At 62.4% G+C, this 23,592-nt stretch overlaps 1 protein-coding gene across 4 annotated transcripts; it reads right to left on the minus strand.

Annotated features, from left to right (window-relative positions):
- Nucleotides 1-210: 210 nt before the first annotated feature.
- On the minus strand, nt 211-22,746 carry TEX264 (testis expressed 264, ER-phagy receptor). Of its 4 annotated transcripts, none has more exons than XM_082767868.1 (6): nt 22,715-22,746; nt 22,222-22,275; nt 20,946-21,229; nt 17,859-18,080; nt 5,159-5,330; nt 211-1,037 (listed from the first exon to the last, which is right to left on the minus strand). In XM_082767868.1, exons 3-6 carry the CDS (start codon nt 21,222-21,224, stop codon nt 724-726), a joined length of 987 nt encoding a protein of 328 aa, XP_082623994.1. In that variant the 5' UTR covers nt 21,225-21,229; nt 22,222-22,275; nt 22,715-22,746; the 3' UTR covers nt 211-723. The 4 variants fall into 4 exon arrangements, with proteins under 4 accessions (XP_082623994.1, XP_082623995.1, XP_082623997.1 ...); XM_082767869.1 differs by lacking the exon at nt 22,715-22,746 and adding an exon at nt 22,356-22,557; XM_082767871.1 differs by lacking the exon at nt 22,222-22,275 and having other exon boundaries at nt 22,715-22,733.
- Between the last annotated feature and the right edge of the window lie 846 nt (nt 22,747-23,592).

The following is a 23,592-nucleotide window of genomic DNA, read 5'->3' on the forward strand; positions in this document are numbered from 1 at the left end:
TTCCCTGCTTGGGGTGCAGCTGGCAGCAGCAGGGACGGTCCCCGCAGCCAGGACGGGGAGTGCAGGTGATCAGTGGGGCTGTGGGGTATTGCCAGAGCTCAGAGCATCCTCACGATGCCTGGCGTGGGGGTGTAGGGCAGCTGGGGGCAGCCCCTGCCCGGCAGCGACAGCACGGCAGTGCGAGGCAGTCAGGAAAGCCACCGGCCAGCACAGAGGAAAAGCATCCACTTTATTATAGACCCCAAGAAGCACCCGTGGCAGGTCCAGGACAGTTTTATACTGGACATTTCCATTTTCAGCAAGGGAAAGAGAAGAGGGGAACAAAACCAACCGACCCTACTCGTTGCTCTTTCGTGCTAGAGAACACACATCTGCGTGGCAGAGAGAAGCCGTGGGTGAGAGGGGCACCAGCAGAGAAGGGGAGGGACCTGCGCAGTCCCCCCCCGGAGATGCCTGCGAAGAACTTGCAATGCACCTAGAGACACATGAACAGCAAACACATTTCGCTGCCCCGGCCCGCACCTACCCCGCGCACCCAAGCGCCGCAGGGGAACCACCAAGCCAGCAGCCCCTGACCCACTCACACCCCCGTCCCACGAGGGCTACGGTCCCGGGAGGGCTCAGCGACTGGAATCTCGTGGCTGGAGAGGAAGGAGGCGGGAGAGGCAGCCGGCTGGCTCGGGTCCCCCCACAAAGGCCTTGGGGGGGGCCCAGGCCTCTGCTTTACTCTTCTCCTCGCTCAGCAGCAATGGGCTCCTTGGTCCACTTGTCTGAGACCTCCTGGCTCTCTGCGTAGGCCGTGACGGGCAGCAGCCCCGGAGCACCCTCCCCGTCCCCAGCGCCCTCCAGGTCCAGCTCCTCGAAGGAGGAGCCGCTGGCTCCGGACTCGCTGTAGCTGTGCTCACTGCGGTTGTCGGCCTCCTCCCGGCCCCGGCCAGCTGGGAAGGGCAGCAGGACCGAGGTGGCCACCGAGGTGTCTCTGCTGTCGGTCGTGGCCTCGATGCTGATGGAGCTGGCCTCGCTCATGGTGTCAGCCCCTGGAAAGGAGAGAGAAGGGCGAGGCGTGAATGCTCTGGGGAGCAGAGGGTGCCACAGCCTCCGAAGCCACCAGGAACTCGGAGTCCCCAGGCCACAGCTTGCAGTCCTGTGGTTTGCCAAAAAGCCACAGGGCCCAGGCAGGCGCACACCCCGCGATGGGATGGTGGCGGCCGCTTCCTTACGGCCAGACTGGAGCAGCTCCCTGGCAGCAAAGCACAAACCAGCTTGTGACAAGCCCAGCTGTGTGCCAGCCCCACGTGCACCCCCAGATCTGCACCCAGGCAGGCCAACTGGTCCCAAGGGGACAGTGCTGCCCTGCTGCCTGCCCTGGGCACTGTGGTACGTGTCCGTCCTTCTTGCCCTGGGTTCTTCTTGCTGCTGGACGAGCCAGCCTGCCCCAAGTGCCCCAGGGAAGTGGTGGGGTGGAGGTGCTGTGCCTTGGGCACCCAAAGCCTTCACCTCAAGGGGTGGCCCGGGGTGGCCACGAGCAGGACGGGGGAGCCTGGGGATGGGGAGCAGGCGCCCACGCGCCCCGTTCCACCGGCTCCCCCCGTGTCACCATCTCATTAGCTCGGCCACCAACACAATTAAAGAGTTGACAACGAGACAAGGGTGTCAGATTGAGACCGGCAGCTGAGTGCTGTTGCCAGAGCAACCAGCTGGGAGACAAAGCCGTCCTGTAAAACATTAATCATTGTTAATTATGACATCACGGATTCACGTTGTTAATTATGACAACAGCGGTGAGCGCTGGCCAGCAGCAGCAGCCCATCCCGCCAGCCACCTGCGCCGCCCCCTGCTTCCCATCTTCGCCCTCCTGCCCCTCAGCAGCACGGCACCAGTGCGGGCACGGGGCCCTGGCCACTCGGCACAGAGGTCGCCCAGCCCAGGGCAGGACCTGTCCCCATCATCCCGAGCCGCCAGGGTGCCTGGAGCCAGCAGCAGGACAGGGACCGCACGGGGACATCGCGCGGTGCCACCCCGCAGAGGAGCCACACGGGTGCCTTATGCGGAGAAGCGATCCTTTTTGGTGAAAACCAGGGATAATTGGGGCCTAAAACGTGGAACTCCTGTTTTACATCAGTTATGTGCAATATTTACTGGTGATTACTACCAGGAAAAGGGTGCGGGAGAAAGAGGGCAGCGGCAGCCCCAGCTCCCAGGGGACAAACCTGCTCCCCGGAGCCTGCCACACGCTGGGACGCGACGAGCAGCCGTGGCGGCTGGGGAGGGGGGTGCTGAGCCCCGAAAGCAAGGGGTCAGCGACCAGGAGGAAGGCGTGCAGGGCCCACCCCAGGCTCTCGGGGCTGGGGACTGGATGTGAAGGGAACGTTTGAAGCCATGGGGCCGGGTGGGACGCGCAGCCCGGTGGCTGGGCTCCCATCCTCGCGGGACACAGCGCAGCAGCAGCTCCCTTCTCTTTCTGTGTGAAGCCTGAGAGCTCCTGGGGCCAACCGAAGCTTTTGCAGGTCTCTACCTCAAAAAAAAAAAAAAAAAAAAAAAGAATCAAATCTGGCTAAAGACCTGGCATAACATCAGTGACTGAGGTCGCCCAGACACTCTCCCACATGGCCCACGGCAAGGCACAGCGGCACCGTGGCTCCAGGGCTCTGGCTGCACTGAGTCCACCCCACGTCCCTCCTAAAACACCCGTCCTGCACCAAGGGGGGCAGTTTTGGCCGGGGGCTGTTGTGTACACGCAGCCACCACACCGTGCCAGGAGACGGGCACTGGCTGGGGATGCTGAAGATGGATGAAGGCGACCTGGAGCTGCCGGCACTCTGCTACGAGCCGGCACCGCAGAAGACATCTGCCCTTGCCCCCAGCAGCCTCGTCCCAGCCCCGCTCCGAGGGCTACAATAAATAGCCACGCTCCCCTTCGGCCAGGCACTTTTTTTTCCCTGCTCTGTCACTTCTCATCATGTTGGAGTCGCCTCAGCTGGCACACCCGCCCGTTGCCCCTCCGCGCAGGACGGGGCCGGCCCCGGCGCGCGGGGCAAGGACAGGAACCCTCACGGGTAGGGAAGGGGCAGGAGACCTCAGGCCACGGCGTCCTTGGGTGGATCCCTGGGGCTGAGCATGGTCTCCAGCAGGGACAGCATCCCCTGGGGTGTGGGGCATCGTGCAGGGAGGCTACATCAGCTTGGGGACCAGCACGCACAGCCCAGGCTGGAGGAATTCCTCTCCAGAGCGGGCTGCTGGCCGGGTTTGGGCCGGGAGAAGCAGCCCTGAGACCCCAGCCAAGGCCACGTGCTGCAAAACTGCTGCTGCCTGTGCCAGGAGGCCCCTGGCAAGAGCCTGCTCTTGTTTGCCTCCCCGTCCACACACCGTGGCGGGGCCGTGCTGGAGAGCACAACCCCGGCGCTAAAGCCTCAGAAAATAATTAAGTAGAAGACAACTAATCGTGATTGACACTGGCCCCTGGAGAGCCATCAGCTGCCATCAAAAAATGCTTCCTGTCTTTCTGATGACCCTGATGATGGCAAAGAAGGGACAGAGCCACCGCAGAGGCGGCCGCGCTGCCCGGCTCCTTCCCCACGTGCATGAACAGTCGCTGCTTTTGCCCCAAGCCAGAGGCAGCCGGCACTCTGCAGGGTGAGCCCAAAGGTGAAGAAGGGCGAGGCGTCGGAGATTCGCCTTCCCCCACTCCAAGGCCAGGCCGTGCACGTCCAAGAAAACAAACCAAAGCTTTTCTTGCACGTGCAAGCCGCTCACTGCAGTCTGGCACCAGCTGAAAGGCGAGGGCAAGCAGCAGAGCCTGTGCTGCAGGACTGCTCCAGCCCCGGAGCAGCCACGAGGATCCAGCAGCGACAGGCAGCACCGGGAGGCACCGAAAATCCCCAGATTCCCCCAGCACCCCCAAACCCACGAGCAGGGTTGCTCCAGGCCCCCATCTCAGAGGCAAGCCCTGCAGGAGCCACACACCTCAAGGAGCTTTTGGGTGCATCGGTTCTGTTGAGGGCGTGTGGAGAGGGGGCTGCAAACCCCCAGGGGCAGCTGTGGGTTTGGTGCTGCCTAGGGAGCCAGGCAAGGGCTCAGCACGGCGCTGTGCCCCAGGACGTGTTGTCACACGTGCAGCCGTGACCCCAGCACACAGCCAGCCCAGCGCAGGGCTGCGGGCAGGTGCCGGGAGGACGTGGCACGTTTGGGGACGTGGCAAAGCTGGGCTGTGGCGCAGAGCAGTCACCGCAGCCACGCCGCAGATAAAACGGCGGAGAGCGGGGAGAGTGCCCTGAAAATACCAGGGCTCGAAGCGCTGGGAAGCCGCTCCAATTAGGCTCTTAATTTCAGCGCTAAATGGACAGAGCTCTCGGAAAGCAATTCCCAGGCTTGCTTTTACGGCGAGCGCGATTAAGAATTTAAGTGATCCAAAACCGAAGCCGTGTTAAAAAAAAATTACCAAACCGCCCCCGAGGTAGCGAGGCGTGCTCCGGCCGCCGCACGCGGTCATGTTTTTTTCATGCCCGTACGGCAGGGGTGGGGGCCCCGCCGAGGGCAGGAGCCCTCCCCGCCCGCCCCTCGCACGGCTCCGCATCTCGCAGCCATGTGAGCACGTGGGCCGAGCGCGGCAGCTAGCATTTCGGGTTACTATAGCACTGCTGTTCCGCGCCCACAGCGATTGTGGTCCCTTCCTGTATAAATACACTCCAGGCTCCAACAGATCTCTCCAAGCAGATGCTAGCGGGCAACTCCGCCACCAGCTAGAGAAACCTGGTATTTAAGTTCTTCGCAATCCCAACATGTAACAGATGAAGATGAGCTCAAGAAAGATGTATGTGACAGGGAGAAAAACAAGCCCAGCTGCAACCGAAAGCTTCGGCACCCGGCTCTGCTTTCACAACTGCGGACTGGTGCCGGCCCCACGGTTGCACTGAGAGCAGCTCTGAGCCCTGCCACGGGTGGGACCGCGCGCCCCCCAAGGCACGGTGTGTCCCCCCAGGGTGGGTTAAGCTCTGCCACGCCACTCCAGGTGATGGGAAGAGGTTTGCCAAGCCCTGGGCAGGCACTGGGAGGACACGGTGCAGCCCCTGCTTCCTCCTGCTCCACAACAGCATCGGGGTGTTGGCCCCCTGCCTCAGGTGGGCTGCTGCTGGCTACAGGAGGACACGAGCCACGGTACCTGTGATGTCTGTCTGCGCGTCTTCGGCCTCAGCCGCCACTGCCCTGCTCTTCCTCTCCAGCTCCTTCATCTCGGGCACGTAGAAGTCCCCTTGGCGGGCAAGGGGACACACAAAATAGATGCGGTCTTCCTTGTAGATCTCGAGCCGGGGGTGGGCGCACAGCTTCCTCTCCTGAAAGACAGAGGCAGCCCAGGCATCAGCAACCCCGGTCTCAGCGAGCTCCTGTTGGGCCCGACCTCCACAGCGGGCAGGAGCCAGGGCACAGACCCAGGGGGCAAGCGGATGGGGGTTTTTGGGGTGCCCACAGCTGCCTCGGGCAGACCCTGCCACATCCCATCCCCTGCTGCATCCCATCCCCTGCCACATCCCATCCCCTGCTGCATCCCATCCCCTGTCACATCCCATCCCCTGCCACATCCCATCCCCTGCTGCATCCCATCCCCTGCCACATCCCATCCCGCCTCCCGGCACGGTCCTAGAGCAGGCGGAGCGCTTCCCTGCTAATTAATATAATCCAGACCCGTCAGCTCAAGCAGCTCCTTTCAGCAGCGCGAGGGCAGGGGGAGTTGGAGACGAAGCCGTGGCATTTCAGCCTCCCTCCTCCTCTGCCTCACCCTCCCTGCAGCCCAGCCTCCTGCCAGGCCCCGTGGCAGAGGGCAGGCTGCCTCACGCTGGGCGAGAAGCGAGAGCATCCCTTTCGGATTTGCTCTTTTTTCTCTGCCTTTCCCCTCCTCGGGACACCCAGGACCTTTATTTCGGGCACCAGGGGCCCCCACGGAGCCCCCATTCACCGTGTCCCCAGGAGGATGCTGCACTGCCGAGGCCAGCAGCGTGGGCTGGCAGCCCACCCCCCCCCCCCCAGAGCTCCCACTTGCAGGCAGGTGAAACACAAACACGCACAGACCAGCACCGGGTTAAATAAAAGCAAGCCAGGCTGTTTTTAGCAGCGGAGCAGGGGCGGCTCATCTCACTCCTGCTTTTTAAGCACCAAGCCAGGCAAGAATCCTCCCTGCCGCTCTGCCCCTTGCTCCACCAACCACGAGCCCAACTTCAGCTTGTGGTGCTATTTTAGGTAACTGCAACACATCCCCGAGACGGATATCTCCAAGATTCGCAGGTTTTTTGGCTGCATCCAGCTGCCCCCCGCCCCCCTCAATGCAGACGGGAACAATTCAAAGGGACTCAGAGCAAAGAGGCTTTCCCTGAATTCGTTTTCCGACAGACCTAAAACCTCGGGGCAGTGGGCAGGACATCCCAAGCTGACTTCCCAAAGCACAGCCTGTCCCTACAGTTCACCTAGGCTGCTGTCACGGCCCTCCTGACTGTACAGCAAGAGCAGGGATGCCCTTCGAGCACGACCACTGTCCCAGCCGTGCACTCGAAGCGCAGAAATCCTGGCACAAAGCTGCTCGTGAGAGGTCTGGGAGAGAGGTGAGGATGCTCCACAGTGCCAGGGCAGGGCTGCCAGAAACGTCTGCCTGAGGATGGGAGGACGCCGGGCTTGCAGGATGGAGTGAGAAGGAGGGTGCCACGGGGACAGAGCTCCCCAGCTCCTAGGGCCAGGCCCCGGCACCTACATCACGCTGCGGAGATCTGGGGCCTGCCACCAGGCAGGGGACATCGCCAGCACTCTGCCCCCGCCACCGTGCGCGGGTGGGGATGAGCTCACTGCTTTCCCAGCTGCCTAATTTATGCCTTTGCAAATCAAGTTGTGATCCAGAGTAGCGTTGCCAGCCCCTGCTGCTGCACTGCTTCCCAGAGCACCCCAGCCCCTCGCAGGGCCACCCTCGACAAAGGTCCCAGAGGAGCAGCGAGGTGGCAAAGGTGAAGGCGTGAGCAGGCAGCGAGTTGGGAAAGGCTCGACTACGTGGCAAAACAACCCAGAAGCTCAACAGGCAATAACACACTTGGGAGGCGAGAAGGAAGCCCCTCAGCTGACTGCGGCGAAGCCAACAGATGGAGCAGCAAGGTGGATGTGGAATCTGCGCGGCAGAGCCCTCGAGCCAGATCAAATCCGTTCTCGCATGGGTGGAGGAGCTCAGCAAGACGCAAACAGCGAGACGCTCGCAGCAGCGGGGCAGGCTTCTGGCAAGGACAGCAGGACCGGAGCAAGTAGGGCAGAGCAGGGACCGGCCTCTCCTCAAGGTCACGCAGCGCTGTCTGTCAGCTCACCCTTCCCTCCGTGGTGCCCAGGGTCCTGTCCCACTCCATGCCGTGGTGAGGAGCTGCTCACCAGCCCCTGGGGACAAGGAACCCTCAGGGGAGGACGCCAGGGACAAGAAACCCCCGGGCTGGGCACCAGGCTGGTGGGGGAGCTGCAGGGCTCACCTGGGCTGCTCCGGCACCATCCCGCTCGCCTCTGCCCCCACTGGGCTGTACAGAAACATCAAAACCGCCTGGAGCTGGGGGGCCCTAAAATCAGCCCCTAAAATTAGACCTCGAGCTCAGCACGCTGCAAGCGAGCCGCCAGCTAGCGCGGCAGGGCCGGCGCGCTGTGTGCCACAGCCTCCTCCTCTCCTCACACGCTCCACGCACGGTGTGTCATCCACCACGCGTGGATCTCAGCACCACGGGGACCACCCGGCAGCGCTCCTCAACAGGACTTCTCCGGGGGGACCTTGTCCGTGTCCCAAATCACCCCCAAAAGGGTGCAGGGGGGTTGGAGGCAGGCTCGTGGCAGCGATGCCCAGGGATAGGGTGAGTAGCGGGCACAAAGCGGAGCTCAGGAGGCTCTCTCTGAACATCAGCACACGCTGCTGTGCCGTGGGGGGGACAGAGCAGCGGCACAGGTTGCCCCACGAGGCCGTGAGTCCTTCTTGGGGCCAGCCAGCAGCCTCCTGAACGTGGTCCTGGGTGGCCCTGCTGGAGCAGGGGGGCACCGGGTGGCCTCCGGGGGTCCCTTCCAACCTTAAGCACTCTGTGATCCTGTGACGTTGCTCCTCGCTGGGACATCGCAGCCCGGCCCCAGCGTGGGTACAGCTCCGCTCCGCTTTCCTCTCTCCCCTCCCAAGTTCTTCGGGCTGTGAGGTGTTGCAGAAAGAGGTGACACCGCGACCGCGAAAAGCCATTTCCATCCGCAGGAAGAACGCTGCCCTCCCGGTTCCGGGACAGGCAGGCAACAACCAGCCCCCGCGCCTCTCCGCAGCGGTGACGGGAAGAGCATTTGGACCGTGGGAGCTGCGAAATTCCCGGCTCGAGCAATGGGAGAATTTTTCATTTTCACCTCGGCAGAGGCAGCCCGCCATGCAATTTACACCTCGCCCGCCCGGCGCCTCCTGGGGCCCCCAACACTGGCGGCTCCCGGCCCGGGGAACCGGGAAGCGGCTGCTGGCAGCGTGGCCAAGCTGCGAGGCACAGAATTGAGCCCGTGGGGTTTTGTGGGTACGGAGCCAGCACGCGGGGCCTCCCAGGGGTGCCGGTCACTGCTGGAAGCTGCCACGGAGCCACGAGCCCTCCTCTGCAGGATGGGTGCAGGGATGGGGACCCTTCTCTCCTCCAGATCTGCACAGACCTCCTCCTCCTCCTCGCAGCTCCTGCGGGAGAAACCCCGCAGCGCAGCCACCTCTCCCTTCTCCCCCACCACTTTCACGTGGGACTTTGGCTGTGCAAATCCACAAAACCTCTCCTCACTGGAGGAACCCGTCCTGGATTCCTCTTCCCGTCACCTTCATCGCCAGCCATGGGTGAGGGGGGGGAGAGCACGGGGGGTGAGGACCGCAGCTGGAGGGCTGCCTCTGCTTCGGAGCACGGCTCCCCGGGGACCAGCGCTCGCCTCCCAGCCCTCAGAGGATGTTTTTTCAGCATTAATCACGAAGCCGAAGAAGAGGTCGGCGCGATGATCTCTGCCATCACGGATGACTGGAGCAGCGCTAAATGGCTTCGCCTGCTCTGTTGCCTTGGCGAGGCGGCCCGGAGCAGCAGCTGTGGCAATTTATCCGCCTCTTGTCAAGGCAGGGCGCTCCGCTGCCTCGTCAGGAAAGGACTCAGCACCTGAGCAGAGCCCCGGCCAACTCACAGCTGAGAGCCAGGAGGGCTCCCAACTCCCTTGGGTATTCCTGCCGTGGCCCTGACCCCCACGGATTCCTGACTCCGTGTCCTGGCCTGCCACTCCCTCGCGTGTTTGCCTTTCCTTCCACAGCAGGAACAGTCCTGGTCTGCCATTTCCAACCCTCTTGTTCGTGTCCATATGCTGGGAGATCCTCTGGTGAAACCCTTGTGGGGAGAAAAACCAAGGCCCTGGAGATGTTACAGAAGCACAAGCTCCTGGCCGTGCCCGGCTGGTGCCCACAGCCACGGGAGGGCTCCGTCCGCACCGTCCCCTCTGAACCTCAGCCCCTTCCTGCTCAGCTCCAGCAGCTCTCTGGAGGAGGCGAGCACCTCCAGCTGCTTTTCCACAGCTTGTTGGTCACGCTCAGGACGCGTGCCATGTTCGTGCCCCCATGAAGAAAGCAGCACGATGGAATAAATGACCTCCCTGTCCCCTCCCACCTCCTGCAACACCTCCTGCTCCAAGGCTTTAAGGAAGATATTCCCTGACGAGCTGGAGCCAGCCTCACGACACCCCTTCACAGGGGAGAAAGTCGAAAAAGAGAAAGTTTAGGAGTTTAGGGACTTCACCTTGCTGAACCTGCAGTGGCCCAGACCCTGGCAGTGCCGAGCAGAGCCCGAAGGCTGCTGCCTCCCAGACACACCGTGGGGAGCGAAACAAGCCCTTCCCAGCCGCCTCGTTTAGAAGGCAAGGGATGCCACCAAAGAAGAAGATGGAGCAACAGCTGCCTCCTTTTTCAGGACCGGTGTTTTAACAGCAAGCCAGGACGAGCTCCTTTCTGGATTTTTATCAGCCTCTGTAAACAAAAGAGAGGGGCATTTCCCTGCAAGGCTCCAGGAGAGCCGTGTTCAGAGCCAGGAGCTGTGTCCAAGATCTCGCACCTCTTCCCAAAAAGCTGACAGTCCAGAGAGGCCAGCAGCAAAGAGCTGGTGACCCTGGCAAGCTCCAGCGCGGCAAGGACTCGTGCTGGAGAGCTTGGCTAACAGCCCCAGAGCTGCCGGCCGTGTTCACGGCTCCCCCCAGGACATCCCCAACACAAGCAGTGCCGCTGGCCGAGAGCAAAAAGGCACAGAGACAGGGGAGGCAGGTGCTGGAAGCCCAGGCAGAGGCAGAGTAGAGGAGACACCAAGGGAGGCTGTTTTTCAGCAGCCACGGGCAGCAGGGAGGGAGGGAGGCAGCTGCTTTGGCGGCCCCTGCAGCCTGGATGCTTCTCCTCTGCCAGCTCAGGCTCAGGGCTTTGACTGCGCAGATCAATCAGACGAAAGGGGAGCGGTGAGGCAAGGACAGAGCCCAGCCTGACTTTGCCCTTCCAAGAGCCTGCTCCCTGCCTGCAGCTCTCCAGCCCTCCTCTCCTGTGGGCGCGATGCAAACCAGCAGGGACGCGGCGGGGCAGGGCCTGCAGCCCCCCAGGCTCATCTCCCCAGCTGGCCAGCGGAGAAATACCAGAGCAAAACCCGTCTGCACCACTCACCTCTCGCTAAAGCCTTCCCTAGCTCACAGCCCGGCTCTCGTGCCAGCAGACGGATCTCACCCCAAACTGTGAATCTGCGTGGCACGAGCGGCAGAGCAGCTGGCCGGAGCAGATGATGGATGGCCACCTTTCAGCGCGGGGAGAAGCTGCCATCAGCTCCTGGCAGAAATAAATCCCAGCTGAGAGCACCCGGCCAGGGAAAAAGCATCAAGCGCCCGCCACGGGAGTGAGCCCAAAGCCTCTGTGGTGCCTCCCTGCTCAGCACAGCTGGGGGCAGGACCGCTCTCACGTGCTCCCCAACTGCACAAGGACCTCGGTTTGGGCTTCACCTGGAAGCCCACGGCCTGTGCACCACATCTGGCCTCTCCCAGCTGCCTTGAATGTCTCCCCCTGGCCCTCTGGCAACACCAAGCACCACCTCTGCCTCGGGATCCACCCCAGAGACTGCGGGAATTTTGGAGAAAGTGGCCTCAGGAGCCCAATCCCTGGTCTCCTCTGTCCCAAAAACTGCACCTTACCTGCTAACAGGAACCACCACGAGGAGGGGGCGACGGTGCAGCCCCAAGCCCAGAGACCACCACCGAGGGCACGGCAGCAGGACCCAAGGAGCAGGGACCCTGCTGTGGTCTCCTCCCCACCCGGCTACCCCCAGCCTCGAGAGCCCCCTGCGCTTCAGCTCCCCGCAAAGGCACGGCGCCGGCTTCCTCCTCGCGTTTTCTACCAAACCAGAATCCCAAAAGCACAAGTTAGTCAGAGCGCAGCCGTCCCTTTTCCGGCCATAAAAATGCCGCTGCTTTCAAGCCCTGTTATCTCGCGGCTCGGCAGGTTTCAAAGCGGGAGCTTCACAGCCACGGAAAGTGGGCCAGGCTGCCTCGCTGGGAAGGAGCAGGGTTTCTAAGAAGCGGTTTCACGTTTGTTCAGGTTCATTTCACCGCTTCTCGAGGCCAGCACATCTGGCAAAGCCTGGCTCAGAGGGGTACGGAGAAGAAGCAGCCCAGGAAAGACTCATTAGGCCTCCGCTAAAATAATTGCGGCGAGGCAGACCGCTCTCACCTCTGAATTAATTGACGAGCTGGCAAGGAGGCAAGGCCCAAAGGTTTGGGACTGTGCTGCTGCCCCAGAGAGCTGGAGCCACCTCAAACGCCTGACAAGGAAGTCTTTTGAGCTGACTGCATCCTCTGGGATGCTCTATAAATACATTCAGGGGGGAACATGCATACGGATAGAGTCGATAAAGAGATCTGACAGAAAAGCACTGTAGTATTTTACTTTCCCTCTTTGCCCAAGGCAAGCCTTTTCTGCTCGCTCTCTCCCTCGGACAGCCATGTGAGACATCCCCGCCTTTCTCCGTGATCATTAATCCTTGCAGCAGAGGCGATGGGGGAGCAGATCTCTGTGCCTGAGCAGACACATCTCTGTGACAGTTCTGCAAGGCCAGGTAAGCCTTTAAAGGCTGCAGCTCTGAGGTTTGCCAAGCTGCTGGGAGAGCAAGGCAACTTCTGCTGCCTTCTGGGGAGACGCTGGGGGATGAAAATGCCCCACCCAGAGCACCAGCAGCAGCACCAGGGCAGGCTTCAGGCTGTAGGGCACCGGTGACATCCACGTGCTTTGAGTGCACGGCAGGGCAGGCCCCTGTAGGTTGTTCTCCTTCCAGGAGCTGCCTTCTTCCTCCCTGGCCATGGTGTCTCCACGGTTGGAGACCGGTTCCTTCCCAGCCAGGAGCAGCCTGGCACCTCCCAGGAAAGGGAATTTCATGCTGGCAAGGCCACAAGAGCACCAAGCCCTCAGCATCCTCATCCCAACGCTGCGGGGCCAGCCCCAGGGGTGGCGGCTGCTCTCCTACAGCACAGGACGAGGCAGGACGGGGATGACCCCGGTTGCTGGCAGCACATGCCCCACGCAAGCTGCTTCCCCACCCGGGATGTGAATGAAGCTGTGTCTAGGGTCGATGCTTGCTCTGAGTCAGGAAAAAAAAATGGTGATTTCACACGAGACAAACCGCAGCGGCAGGGACTTTGAAACTGGCCAGAACACCTCTTTCCTGCTCAAAGCAGCGATGCCACCAGAGCTGTGGTTTTACACCTGCCCCCAGGTAGCAGGAGCGAAGCAGAGGACTCGAGCAGACACCGGCGAGGTGGAGGTGCCTGCACAAGGCCTGCCCCAGCCTCTGAGGAGGACTGCATCCAGCGCGCGGCCACGGGTCAGCCACCCGCCTGTCACGGACGAGAGGCAAAGCGCCAGCAGCTGAATGGTGGCCTGGGGCTGCCAAATTTCTCCCAGACGAGTGGGAAAGTTGGGAAGCCCGCTGTGAGTGGCAGGAGACGTGACGCAGAGCCCCAGCTTCCCATATGTTCCATTAGGCACGCAGGAGGAGCGCGGCGCTCTGCGGAAACAGGTTAAATGCAGAACCTCTCCGCGTGCAGAGCTGGCCCCGAGATGGGTCGAGAGGCGCCCAGGGCTCTCCACCTGAGCTGACACAGCGCAGCCCCGCAGCTCTCCACCCGCAGAAAGCCCAGAGCCAGGTCCTCGGGCTGTCCTGGGGTGGGCAGCACGGCTCAGGCGTGGGAGGCTGCAGCACAGAGCCCTCGGATGCCAGGGGAGGACACGGAGGGTAAGGATTCGGGAGCTGCCCCCCAGAGAAGCCCTCTCTCTCCCCGTGTGTGCCACTCCTGGGGCTTCCTTCTCCCCGCTGCCCACCTCAGCGCCGCTCGTGCTCGCAGGATGAAAACTTCCCGGGGAGGCTGGGTTGCTAAAAATATTGAATAAATGGGAGCCGCTGTGAGCGCGTGAAGCGATGTGATGTGACACGCAGCTGGGGGGTGCCAGCTAGCAGCGAGTGGCCACGAGAAGCCAGCTGTCAGCAGGCGAGGAAACGGGCACCGGGACCCGCGGGCAGGGCAGGGGGGGCCCACGCAGGGCTGGGGGCTGCAGCAGCGCCGTGCCCGGCCCCGGCTGCCAGGAGCACACGGGAGAAAAACCCCAGGAGGAGCTACACACACACAAGGCACCCCTGGTGCCTGCCGCTGAGAGCGGGATGGGGTGGAGAGGATGGGTGAGAAGACCTGCAGACCCTGTCCTTAAAATTGTCTTCCCCTAAAATAAGCCCAAATCTCATCCGCTTACATCGCAGCCTTCGCTGTGGCAGCAGCATCTCAGGTGGGTTTTATTTCCAAGAGAGAAATGTGGGCAGGGTGCAGGAGAAGAGGGTCCTGGCTCTTTCCCACCTTTGCCAGCCCTGCTGCTGGCTGCCACCGGCGGGGCGAAGAGCGGGCTGTAAGGACACAGCTCGCCTCCGATTCTCCACCCAGGGCTGGATCACGGGGACGGGGTCAAAACACAGAATTAAAAAAAGAAATAAAAAAAGAAACCGCTCTCACGCGAAGCCAGGCTGGGTTGCAAGCAATGTGAGAGAGCTCCCAGGTGCAAGGAGGGAGGCGCTCAGCTGAAGAGTCCTGCGGGGCCCAGGGGATGAGATGGAGAGGGCTGCGAGTCTCAGCTTGCTGGTGGTAAGTTCTGGATAAAGATATCCCGCTCCTCATCCTCCCTGGAGAGATAGATGTGCAACTCCGAGCAGTCTCGGCTCAGCAAAGGGCTTCGCCTGCAGCTTGGGGCTGCCCAAGCTCAAAGGAGGCCAAAGGAGCTGCCAGAGAGCAGCAAGGGAGGTCTGGGATGGGAATTCGTCGCTGAAGATGATCCTTTCAGCCAGGAGAAATGTGACTGACAGAGCTGAAGGACAGAAGCTGTAGCAATGGGGGTAAGGGAAGCAAAAGGAGAAGCACGAGGTGCACACGTAGCCACGCCACCTCCTAGCACCAGGAGCTGCCTGCAGGAAGGACCCCACGAAGGCTCCTGGTCCCCTGCAGACACAGACACCCTCAGGGCCCATTCGGGATGCTGGGGCCCGTTGGACTGGGAGAGGGACCCCGCAGTCACCCCTGAGAGGAGTCCTCGGTGCTGCTGGGACAGGAGCAGCTGTGCCCAGGAGGTCCAGAAATGGCACCGCTCTGCCTGGGATGTGATGTGGCTCGCTGGGGAGGGGACAGCAGGCAGGGGAACAAGCAGGGGATGTGCCATGCACGGAGCAGCATCCTACAGCAGCGAGACCGTGGCTGAAACAAAGCATCCGCTTCTGCTAGGGGCATGTCAGAGAGGTTCCCAAGCTGGGAACACGTCAAAAAAGGGACTTGGGAATTACGAAGGGGTTGGACAATGTGTCAGCGATGGACTTCACAAGCTCTCCATAGTCACTTTATCAAAGCGGAAGGCAAGAAGTGACTGCATCCTGAACGATCACAGCCGGCAAGGGGAACAAAGCTCAGCTAACAGGCGCTGCAAGCTGGCAGGTGAAGGAATGAGGATTTTCCCTGACCGGGAGCAGGAGCAAGGCACATTGAGAGCAGAGAGAAGAGCCGAGGCTTTCCAGCAGCAAGAGCAATACGTGGCATGGGGACTAGGGAGCACCCTGCCTCGGAAAGCACCCTGTGGTGCCCTGCGGATGAGGCAGGAGCTCTGTGGTCCTACAGGGCCTCTGCCAGCTCGTGCTGCGGCGCTGCTAGCACCCAGGGAACAGCCGGGATGGTGACAGCACTCCTCCTTCACTACCTGCCACCTGCACGCTCTCCTCCTCTGCTGCGGAGCGCACAACCTCCGCCAGCCACCCCAAAATCCCATGAAAAGAGGCCAGCTCCCACCCTGCAGGGGGTCCCAGCTGTCCGGGAGGGGTGGCACTGAGGCTGCAAGCCCCAGAGGACACCCGGGGATGCGACTCCCTGCCTCTCCGGCTGCCTGCGGGGCTCCGGGGACGGGCGACGCCAGCCCGCCCGCTGCGCGGGGCTCTCCGGAGCGGCGCACGTGCCCGCAGCCTGCCGCAGAGAGCTAATTAAACCCGAGCCAGAATAAACGCTGCTGGAAATGGCAGGATGTCACGGCTTAATGAGCAGCTCTCCGAGCCACTGAGGACGGTCACCCCGGGGGAACGACTCCGCAGGGGCTCCCTGGCGCTGTCCCCGAGCTGCCGGGGGTACCTGGGAGCAGCCGCTGCCACCTCCCCAAAATCAGGGCAGGGAGCCCAGCGTGCTGGCACCACGAGGCTGGCACGGGGCACGCGCAGGCAGCCAGGCTGGGCCAGCTGGAGGCTGCTGGAAAGCAGGGGGGAGGCAGCGAGGTGGCGAAGCCAAGCAGGGAGCCAGGAGGTGCAGGAACACCGCCCCGCACAGCGCCGCGCAGCCCTGCTGGCAGCAGGGAGAGGCTTTGGCAGGAGCTGTTTGGAAAACAGCACTCGGGAGGGCCGCTAAACAAGCCCAGCCTATCCCTTAAATAACCTGCACTTGCAAAACAAGCCAGCGAGGTCTCTGGGGCTTCTCCGAACGCAGCTCCTGGCAGCGAGGTGCTGCCAGCCAGCCCCCCGGGCAGCAACACCGCTCGCCTGCCCTCTCCTGAGATCCCCAGGCAAAAAAAAACCCGGCACCTTTACCCCGGCACAGCACCACGAATCCCTTTCCAGCCCCTTGCCCCTTTCTCTGCCACCCCAGAGCCCTCTTTGCACCCTCCCCCTGCTGCTCCACACCTCCTCCCTCTGCCCCAACTCCTGCTGACTCCCCTTGAACCAGCCCCGTCACCCTGTCCCCCTTCACGTCCCCTCCCCTGTCAGGGATGTGGGGAACCCCGCGCCCCATGCCTGACCCCCATCTCTCAGCACCAGCAGCAAGCAGGCGCCGCACCAAGTAAATAAATAAATAAATAAATAAACAAATAAACGAGGCAGCTCCGTCTCGTCTGGGGTTGCTCGAGGGAAGCGGGCAGCCGGGGGTGGGATGGAGGATGCTATTTGGAGCAGCCGTCTCCATGGCAACCCCCATTCCCACCACAAATTGGGCACAGGTCGCCCGTTTCCATCAAAGTTCCCCCCCCCTCTTTTTCGCCTTCCCTGTCCCTAGGTTGGGAGGTGCAGGAGCAGGGTTTTACAGGAGACACAGGTCCTGGCCAGCGTGGTACAATGCCAGTGCCACAGCGCCGGGTTCTGGGTTCCTCCGGGCGCACCCCAAAACTCGCCAGGGCTGACCAAAGCTCTGCTCCCTGCACGGCTGAACAGCTCCTGCAAACCCAGCAGGGTCAGTGACAGAGGTAGGTTCACCCAAGAGCACTTTGCCTGCCCTGTACAAAGGGAAAGACAGAGCTCAGGACGCATCCCCTCCTTTTTGAGCACCGCTCCGGATGCTGCGTAGGACTCCAAGGGATTATTTTATTCCAAAAGCTCCTTAGAAGCTGCCAGGTGCTCCCAGAAGGACCCTTTTTGGCCATAACAACCCCACCTCCAGCGGCACACACCTTCGGGGCAGGGCCAGCTGCACCCACGGCTGGGGTTTGGGCACCTCCCGGGCAGCCCCCGGCCCGCTGCAGCCCGGGGGCTGGCACCCAGGCAGCGCGCCCGCAGCACGGCGCAGGCTGGGAGATTCGCACGGCTCCCCCACAGGGCTGGGAGTTTCGCCAGGAAAAGCAAGTTTATAAATAGTGCGCTTCCACACGAGCGAACGAACGAAAGCGGCGCAACTCGGCAGGCAGAGAAGCCACGAGCTGAACACCGTCTCCTCCCCAGCACCCTGCCCCAGGAGCGAGCCAGCAGAGGGGGCTTCAGGAGGCCCCGAAGCAGGAGGCAGCTGCCTGTGGGCCCCCAGAGATGGGCTCTGCAGCACGGCGAGCTGCCAGAGGTGGTGGCACCCAGGGCAGCCACGTGTCTTCAGGGCCAACGGCCTCCAATTTCAGCGGTCTGCTTGGAAACGGGTCTCGTGAGGGCCAGAAAGCTGTTAACTTCTCCCTCCTCGCCGTACAGGCGAGGCTGGCAGCTTAAAGAGAGAAGTTTCATGGCATAACACGCGGCACTGAAGGGGCACGGCCTGCCAGGTCCTAGCAACAAGGCAGAACTTCATGGAAAACCAGACAGCTCCGTGCCCTGGAGCAGAGCAGCAAGTCAGCAGAGGAGAATCTGCTTCAAACACAAGGGCAGAGCAGACAAGGAGCGACCAGGAGGCCACCCCGCTGGGGGACAACCTGCCAGGTGGCACAAGGAGACCTTAACGGCATCGCCCAAGGGAAGGCCAGCAGGAGATGACGGTTCAGAGCAGCCCCATCAGCTGCTGGCAGGATGCTGGCAGCTTCTGGGGGTCCCCCGCACGCCGCTTACCTTGATGTAGGTGTCGAGGGCGGGGTGGACGCGGTTGACGGCGAGATGGATGGACAGCGGCGTGGTGAACGGGAAGCTCGCCATGACCACGTGGCTGGGAGTGGGGAAGGAGAAGATCTTGAAGCCGTACTTCTGGAACTGCCGGATCTGCTCCTCCGTCGGCTTCGCGTCTCCCTCGCTCAGGATTCGGCCGATTGCAAAGCGACACTTCTCCGGGGAGACCTGGCCAAGGGGGAGAGAGCAGCTGAACACCAGCCGAGCCTCCCAGCAAGCAGGTGCCCGCTCCCAACCATGACCAAAGCTGCTCTGCACAGAAAAAATCTCTCCTGACTGCCCCCACGGTGCCCCCTCAGCACAGTGCCCTGCTTCAGGGGCAGGGAAACCACAGCTCAGGTGCACGTTTGGCTGTGGCCCGCTGCAGGAACACGCTGGGAACAGGAGAGCCTGGAAATTGCCCCCTGAAGCTCTCCAGCCTGCTGGGTGGACAGAAGACGGGGTGGCCAGCAACCAGGAGCAGCTGACACCTGGCTGCCTTCGGCCAGGGAGAGCTGGAGGACTTAAGCCTCCAAACTCACGCTGTGTAAGGTGGCAGAACTCACCGGGAGCCACCAGGACGCCTGAAAGCAGCAGCAAGACAGACAGACAGGCTGGGGAACCTGCACTGTGAGGCTCTCGCGGGGAGACAGAGGCAGAGGGAGGGTAACAGCGAGGGCAGAGCGTCACCACGGCCCCGCTCCGGCCCCACAAGGGTCTCAGTTCCCAGAGGAGGCTCCCCAGTCGTGCCTCCAACTCCACCTGTGCCGAAGCTCCGGAGAGGAAACGTGAGCAGAGGCAAAGATGAAGGAAGAGAGCAGGCCGCCAGGAGCAGCAGCATCTGTCTGCGGGCGAGACGGCTCGCTCTTGCCCTCGTGTGCTGCAAGAGAGAGCTGCAGACAGGCTCTGCTGAGCGCCGCGGTGCTGGGGCAGGAGAGGGCGTGATTTGTCCCAAAGAGAGCGGAAGCCCAGGGAAAAGGATCCCCAGGGGAAGACCCAGCTGAATCGAGGAGAGTCAGCCCCACAAGACAGCGACTTTTGCTCTGCTGAGCTGGACAGGAGATGAGGCCGGGGGTGGCATCCATAAGGAGACAGGAACGTGGTCAACGGCAAATGTTCAGCTGCCTCACCCTGCAGACACTGAACGGTGGGAGCAAAGCCCCTCCTGCACCAGGAGCATTTCAGCCTTGGCCATCAGGCGTTTGGGCATCACGCCCCAGCAGGCGAGAGGCCTCAGCACACACCCCGAGCTTCAGAAGTGCGTGGCTGGAGCGGAGCAGCCTCCTGCCCGCCCGCCCGCCACATCCAGGCCCTGCTGAGGAGCTATTTTTGTCCCTGCCAGAGGTGGGAGAAGCCCTTTGGGCTGCTAAATATTGAATAAAAAAGAAAAAAAATGGATATTAATATTAATCTCGTCCATTAAGACGCATCAAACTGTGCTGGCAGGGGTTCTGCAGCACTCCAAGCCACCACGTGGACACCCAGGGGGGCACAGCCAGGGATGCTGCGGGACACACGGGGCACCTCTGCTGCCTCCTGCCCTCGGGTCTGCTTTTGGGGCCAGCTCACCACCCGCAAGGCCAGGAGGGTGCTGCTGCCCTCCAGGGGGACCTGGGCAGGCTGGAGGAGCAACCCCAGGCCCCAGCACGTGCTGGGGAGCAGCCAGCTGGGAGGAGACCCAGCAGGAAAGGACCTGGGGGGGGACTAGTGGACACCACTGCAAGCATGAGCCAGGCTTGTGTCCTGATGACAAAGGTGGCCAGCGGTGTCCTGGGCTGCATTAGGAGTGTTGTCAGCTCATCAAGGTGATCCTGCCCCTCTGCTCAGTGCTGGTGAGGCCTCGCCTGGAGAGCTGGGTCCAGTTCTGGGCTCCCCAGGGTGAGAGAACCACAAACAGCCTGGAGAGAGCCCAAGGAAGGGCCACAAAGATGCTGAAGGCACCGGAGCATCTGTCCTGGGAGGAGACACCATCAGCAGGGCAGGAACAGATGCATCTACACCACGTCCCTGGGGTGGGACAGTGCCAAGCACGGCTCTGCTCCCTTCCAACAGCTGCAGCTGCTCCACCTGCCAAGACAAGGCCCCTCCAAGCCACGTTTTCATGGACAAGCTCCTAAGCAGGTCCAACCTTTGGGAGCAAGAAAGCAGAGGCGGGCACTACCCAGCCCAGGAGGGCTCCCAAAGCAGGGCCAGGCACTCCAACACCCCGCGGTGCAGCAGCACGGAGCCAGAGCTCTTGGCCCAGCCGCTGTGCCCCCTCCGAGCCCCAGCACAAGCACCCAAACACATGTGCAGGGCCACAGGCCCCTCCTGGCACTCCTCCCTTGCAGCATTCTCCCAAGGTCACACCAGCTACTGCAGAATTACTGGAGAGCCAGGCTGTCCACAGAGGCTGGTGCCTGCACGCTGCTATCTGGAGGCCCCGGTGCCACCCAGAGCTGGCAGCCACGTCGCTCGTCCCCCAGCAAGTTATGACGCTGCTGTTGCTCTGTGTCTCCAGAGCACTGAGCTCTGGCCAGTAGCACACGTTTGCTGCTCGCCTCCCCACCTGAAGCAGGCTGTGGAGCCCCTGTTTCATCAGCCAGGAGCCCTCAGCACTCGCCTGCTGAGGTTTCGGTAACAACTGTCAAGGGATTGAAACGACTACGGGGAGCTTGGAAACACCAGGGAATGGCAGAAACAGGAGGAGGAGCATGGATGGGGATACAGCAAGCTGAAGACACCAGCTGCCTGGAGCCACAGAGCAGAAGGAGCCTTGGCTGTACTGCCTGCTGGCAGGTCCATCGGGGAACACATCACCATGGGACCACGGCACCGGGCTCTGCCCCGTAACCAAAGCAGGGGTACAACTTGCTCAGCAGGAGCCACCAGAGCTTTGCTTTGCCCGTTCCTTCCAGCGAGGGGTATCCAAGACACCACCCGCCTTCAGATTGCCCCTCGCAGACCTGGAGATCTCATGAGCCCCAGCGCTCACCGAAGGAGGGTGAGCTACAAGTGCCCGAGGCAGCGCCAGGGAGGTGCCCGAGCTGCAGACCCGTGCAGGCAGAAGCTTACCGTGTGTGGATTGTCGTAGTAGACGCCGATGGAGCAGAGCTTCGACGAGATGCTGCAGCCGTCTGTGAAGAGCTGCCCCGATTCGCCATAGGGACCCACTCTGAACTTGTAGGCCAGCGTGATGCTGCCGATGGGTGGCGAGCCGGCGCTCACCACCACCTCTGTGAAGAGCCCCGAGTAGACAGCGAAGCCGAAGACGGTCAGCAGCAGCAGCACGACCAGCACCGCGATCAGCCCGAGGAGCACCCAGTCGGACATGATGGACACCTGGTGCTTCATAGGTCCTGCACGACAGCGGTGAGAAGAGAGGGAAGAGCGCGGGAGTTAAGCTTGCGCTTGGACAAAGCATTCAGCAGAAAGATCCCACGTCGTGCTCACCTGCTCCAGCTTGGTCACCAGACACCAATTATATTGCCTTGGTGCCTCCCGGGATTTCTGTGTTTATAGGGGTGGGGACAGAGAGGCGCCAGCCCCATTGCCCAGGAACCAGTGAAGCTGCTCGCCTCCAGCCTCGCACCCAAGGGAGATCGCAAGCAATCTAGCGAGCCCCTGTCACTGCACAGACCACAAGCAGATGTACAACACTATGCTAAAGATTACGGGTCCTTAATCAAGTAATTTATTGCTTACACACACCAGACCCTACATCATGGCCAAGGCAGCCCCACTGACAAAAAACCTCAAGCCCAGGCCCTCGAGGGGCTGAGCAAGGAGCTGCTTCAGAGCTCAGCCCCATGTGCGGGGATCCAGGTGCACAGGGAGGCTCAGGAGGAGAACAAGACCCAGCTAGAGAAGCATCCCCAACACCTGGGACGGCTTTTTTCCACCCAGAAGTTTTTAACACCCTAGCCAAGGCTGCCCATTTTGTTTGGCATCTTTCTTCCCTCGCGCTTGCCTGCGTGGCACAGCAGCCGGGGGAGCAGCTCCCCAAAGGTCCTGCCCGCAGCACAAGGGAGCTGTGATGGGGCCCAGCAGGCAGGAGCTGCTTGGAGCTGTTTGTGCTTCGCTCTCCCCTGAAACCTAGCGCTGGTGGCAAGGGCCACGCGTGGCAGTCCTGGGGGACTGCTATGGGGAGCTGGGCTCCAAACCCAGACCGCAAACAAGCGCTTCACCTTGAGCTCTGCTCGATAAACACGCTCAGTCCAAAACAAGCTTTTCACCTCGGTCACGGCGGGCTGGGCTTTACGAGGCACCAAAAGCCACATCCCGGTTAGGGGCACGGGTGGCCCCGGGAGGGGGGGGGGGGGAACGGGGCTGGAGCCCCGACCCCGCTCACCTGGGCTGCGGGGCGCTGAGCCCGGCGGCAGCGCGCGGCCTCGTCCCCCCGCGTCTGCAAAACAGGAAAAAAATAAAAATAATCGATGTCAGCACTTCCTCCGGGCTCTGCACAGCCCCAGCCACCAGCTCTACCGGCACAAAGTCCCCTCAACAGCGGGGCCACGGCGCTGCGGGCCCGGGCACGGGGAGAGGAGCCCCGGGGGCCGGGGGGGCAGGAGCCGGGCACGGGGCAGCTCCGAGGGGGCAAGACCCGGTCCCACCACGGCTCCGGCTTCACGGGGACCCCCCCACGGCCGCCACCAGCCCGGAGGGACCGGAGCCGGCTCGGCTCAGCCCGGCTGGGCCCAGCCCGCAGCCACCGGCCCGGCCTCCCGGAGCCGGCCCCGCACCGGGAAGCGCCGCAGCCGGAGCTCGCCGCCGGCCCCGGGCGGTCCCCGGGTGGCACCGCCACCGCTGTCCCCGTCCCCCTTCGTCCACCCCCGGGCACCCACCTCGGCCGGGCGAGCTCCCCGCTGCGGCCCGCCCCGCCCCGCACCCGGGAGGGGCTTCCGGCAAGCGGCAGGGGCTGGGCGAGGCGCTGAGGGGACGGGAGCCCGGGGATGGCGCTGAGGGACGGGGGGACGCGGGGTGAGGGCAAGAGCGGCGCCCAAAGGGGTCCCTGAGGCAGTGGCGCCGAGCTGCAGGTTCAAGGGGGCTGAGGCAGCGCTCGCAGCTCTCCGGGGTGAGGGTTGGAGGTCCTGTGGGGAGCTCTGTGGTGGTCCTGTGTGGGGCCAGGAGCTGGACTCCGTAGCCCAGCAGCTCCCTCCCAGCGCAGGATGTTCTGTGAGCCTGGGGTTCATCTCCTTCATCGCGTGGAGGGGCCCTGGCTCCAGCCCAGCAGCAGCAGCGATGCCCTGCATGTGCCCCAAATCACAGAATCACAGAATTTCTAGGTTGGGAGAGACCTCAAGGTCATCGAGTCCAATCTCTGACCTAACCCTAACAGTCCCCACTAAACCATATCCCTAAGCTCTACATCTAAACGTCTTTTAAAGACTTCCAGGGATGGTGACTCCACCACTTCCCTGGGCAGCCTGTTCCAGTGCCTCACAACCCTTTCTGTAAAGAAGTTCTTCGTAAGATCCAACCTAAAACTCCCCTGGCACGACTTTAGCCCATTCCCCCTCGTCCTGTCACCAGGCACGTGGGAGAACAGGCCAACCCCCACCTCGCTACAGCCTCCTTTAAGGTACCTGTAGAGAGCGATAAGGTCGCCCCTGAGCCACACAGGGCTCCACACAGCCTCAGCACCACCCTCACAACCTCCGCTGGAGGACTCCTGCCCCAGCTGTGGCCCAAATCCTGGCTTTCCCTCTCTGGCTCCCCATCC

This window comes from Aythya marila, assembly GCF_965140915.1.
Source record: "Aythya marila genome assembly, chromosome: 10".
Lineage (NCBI taxonomy): Eukaryota > Metazoa > Chordata > Aves > Anseriformes > Anatidae > Aythya > Aythya marila.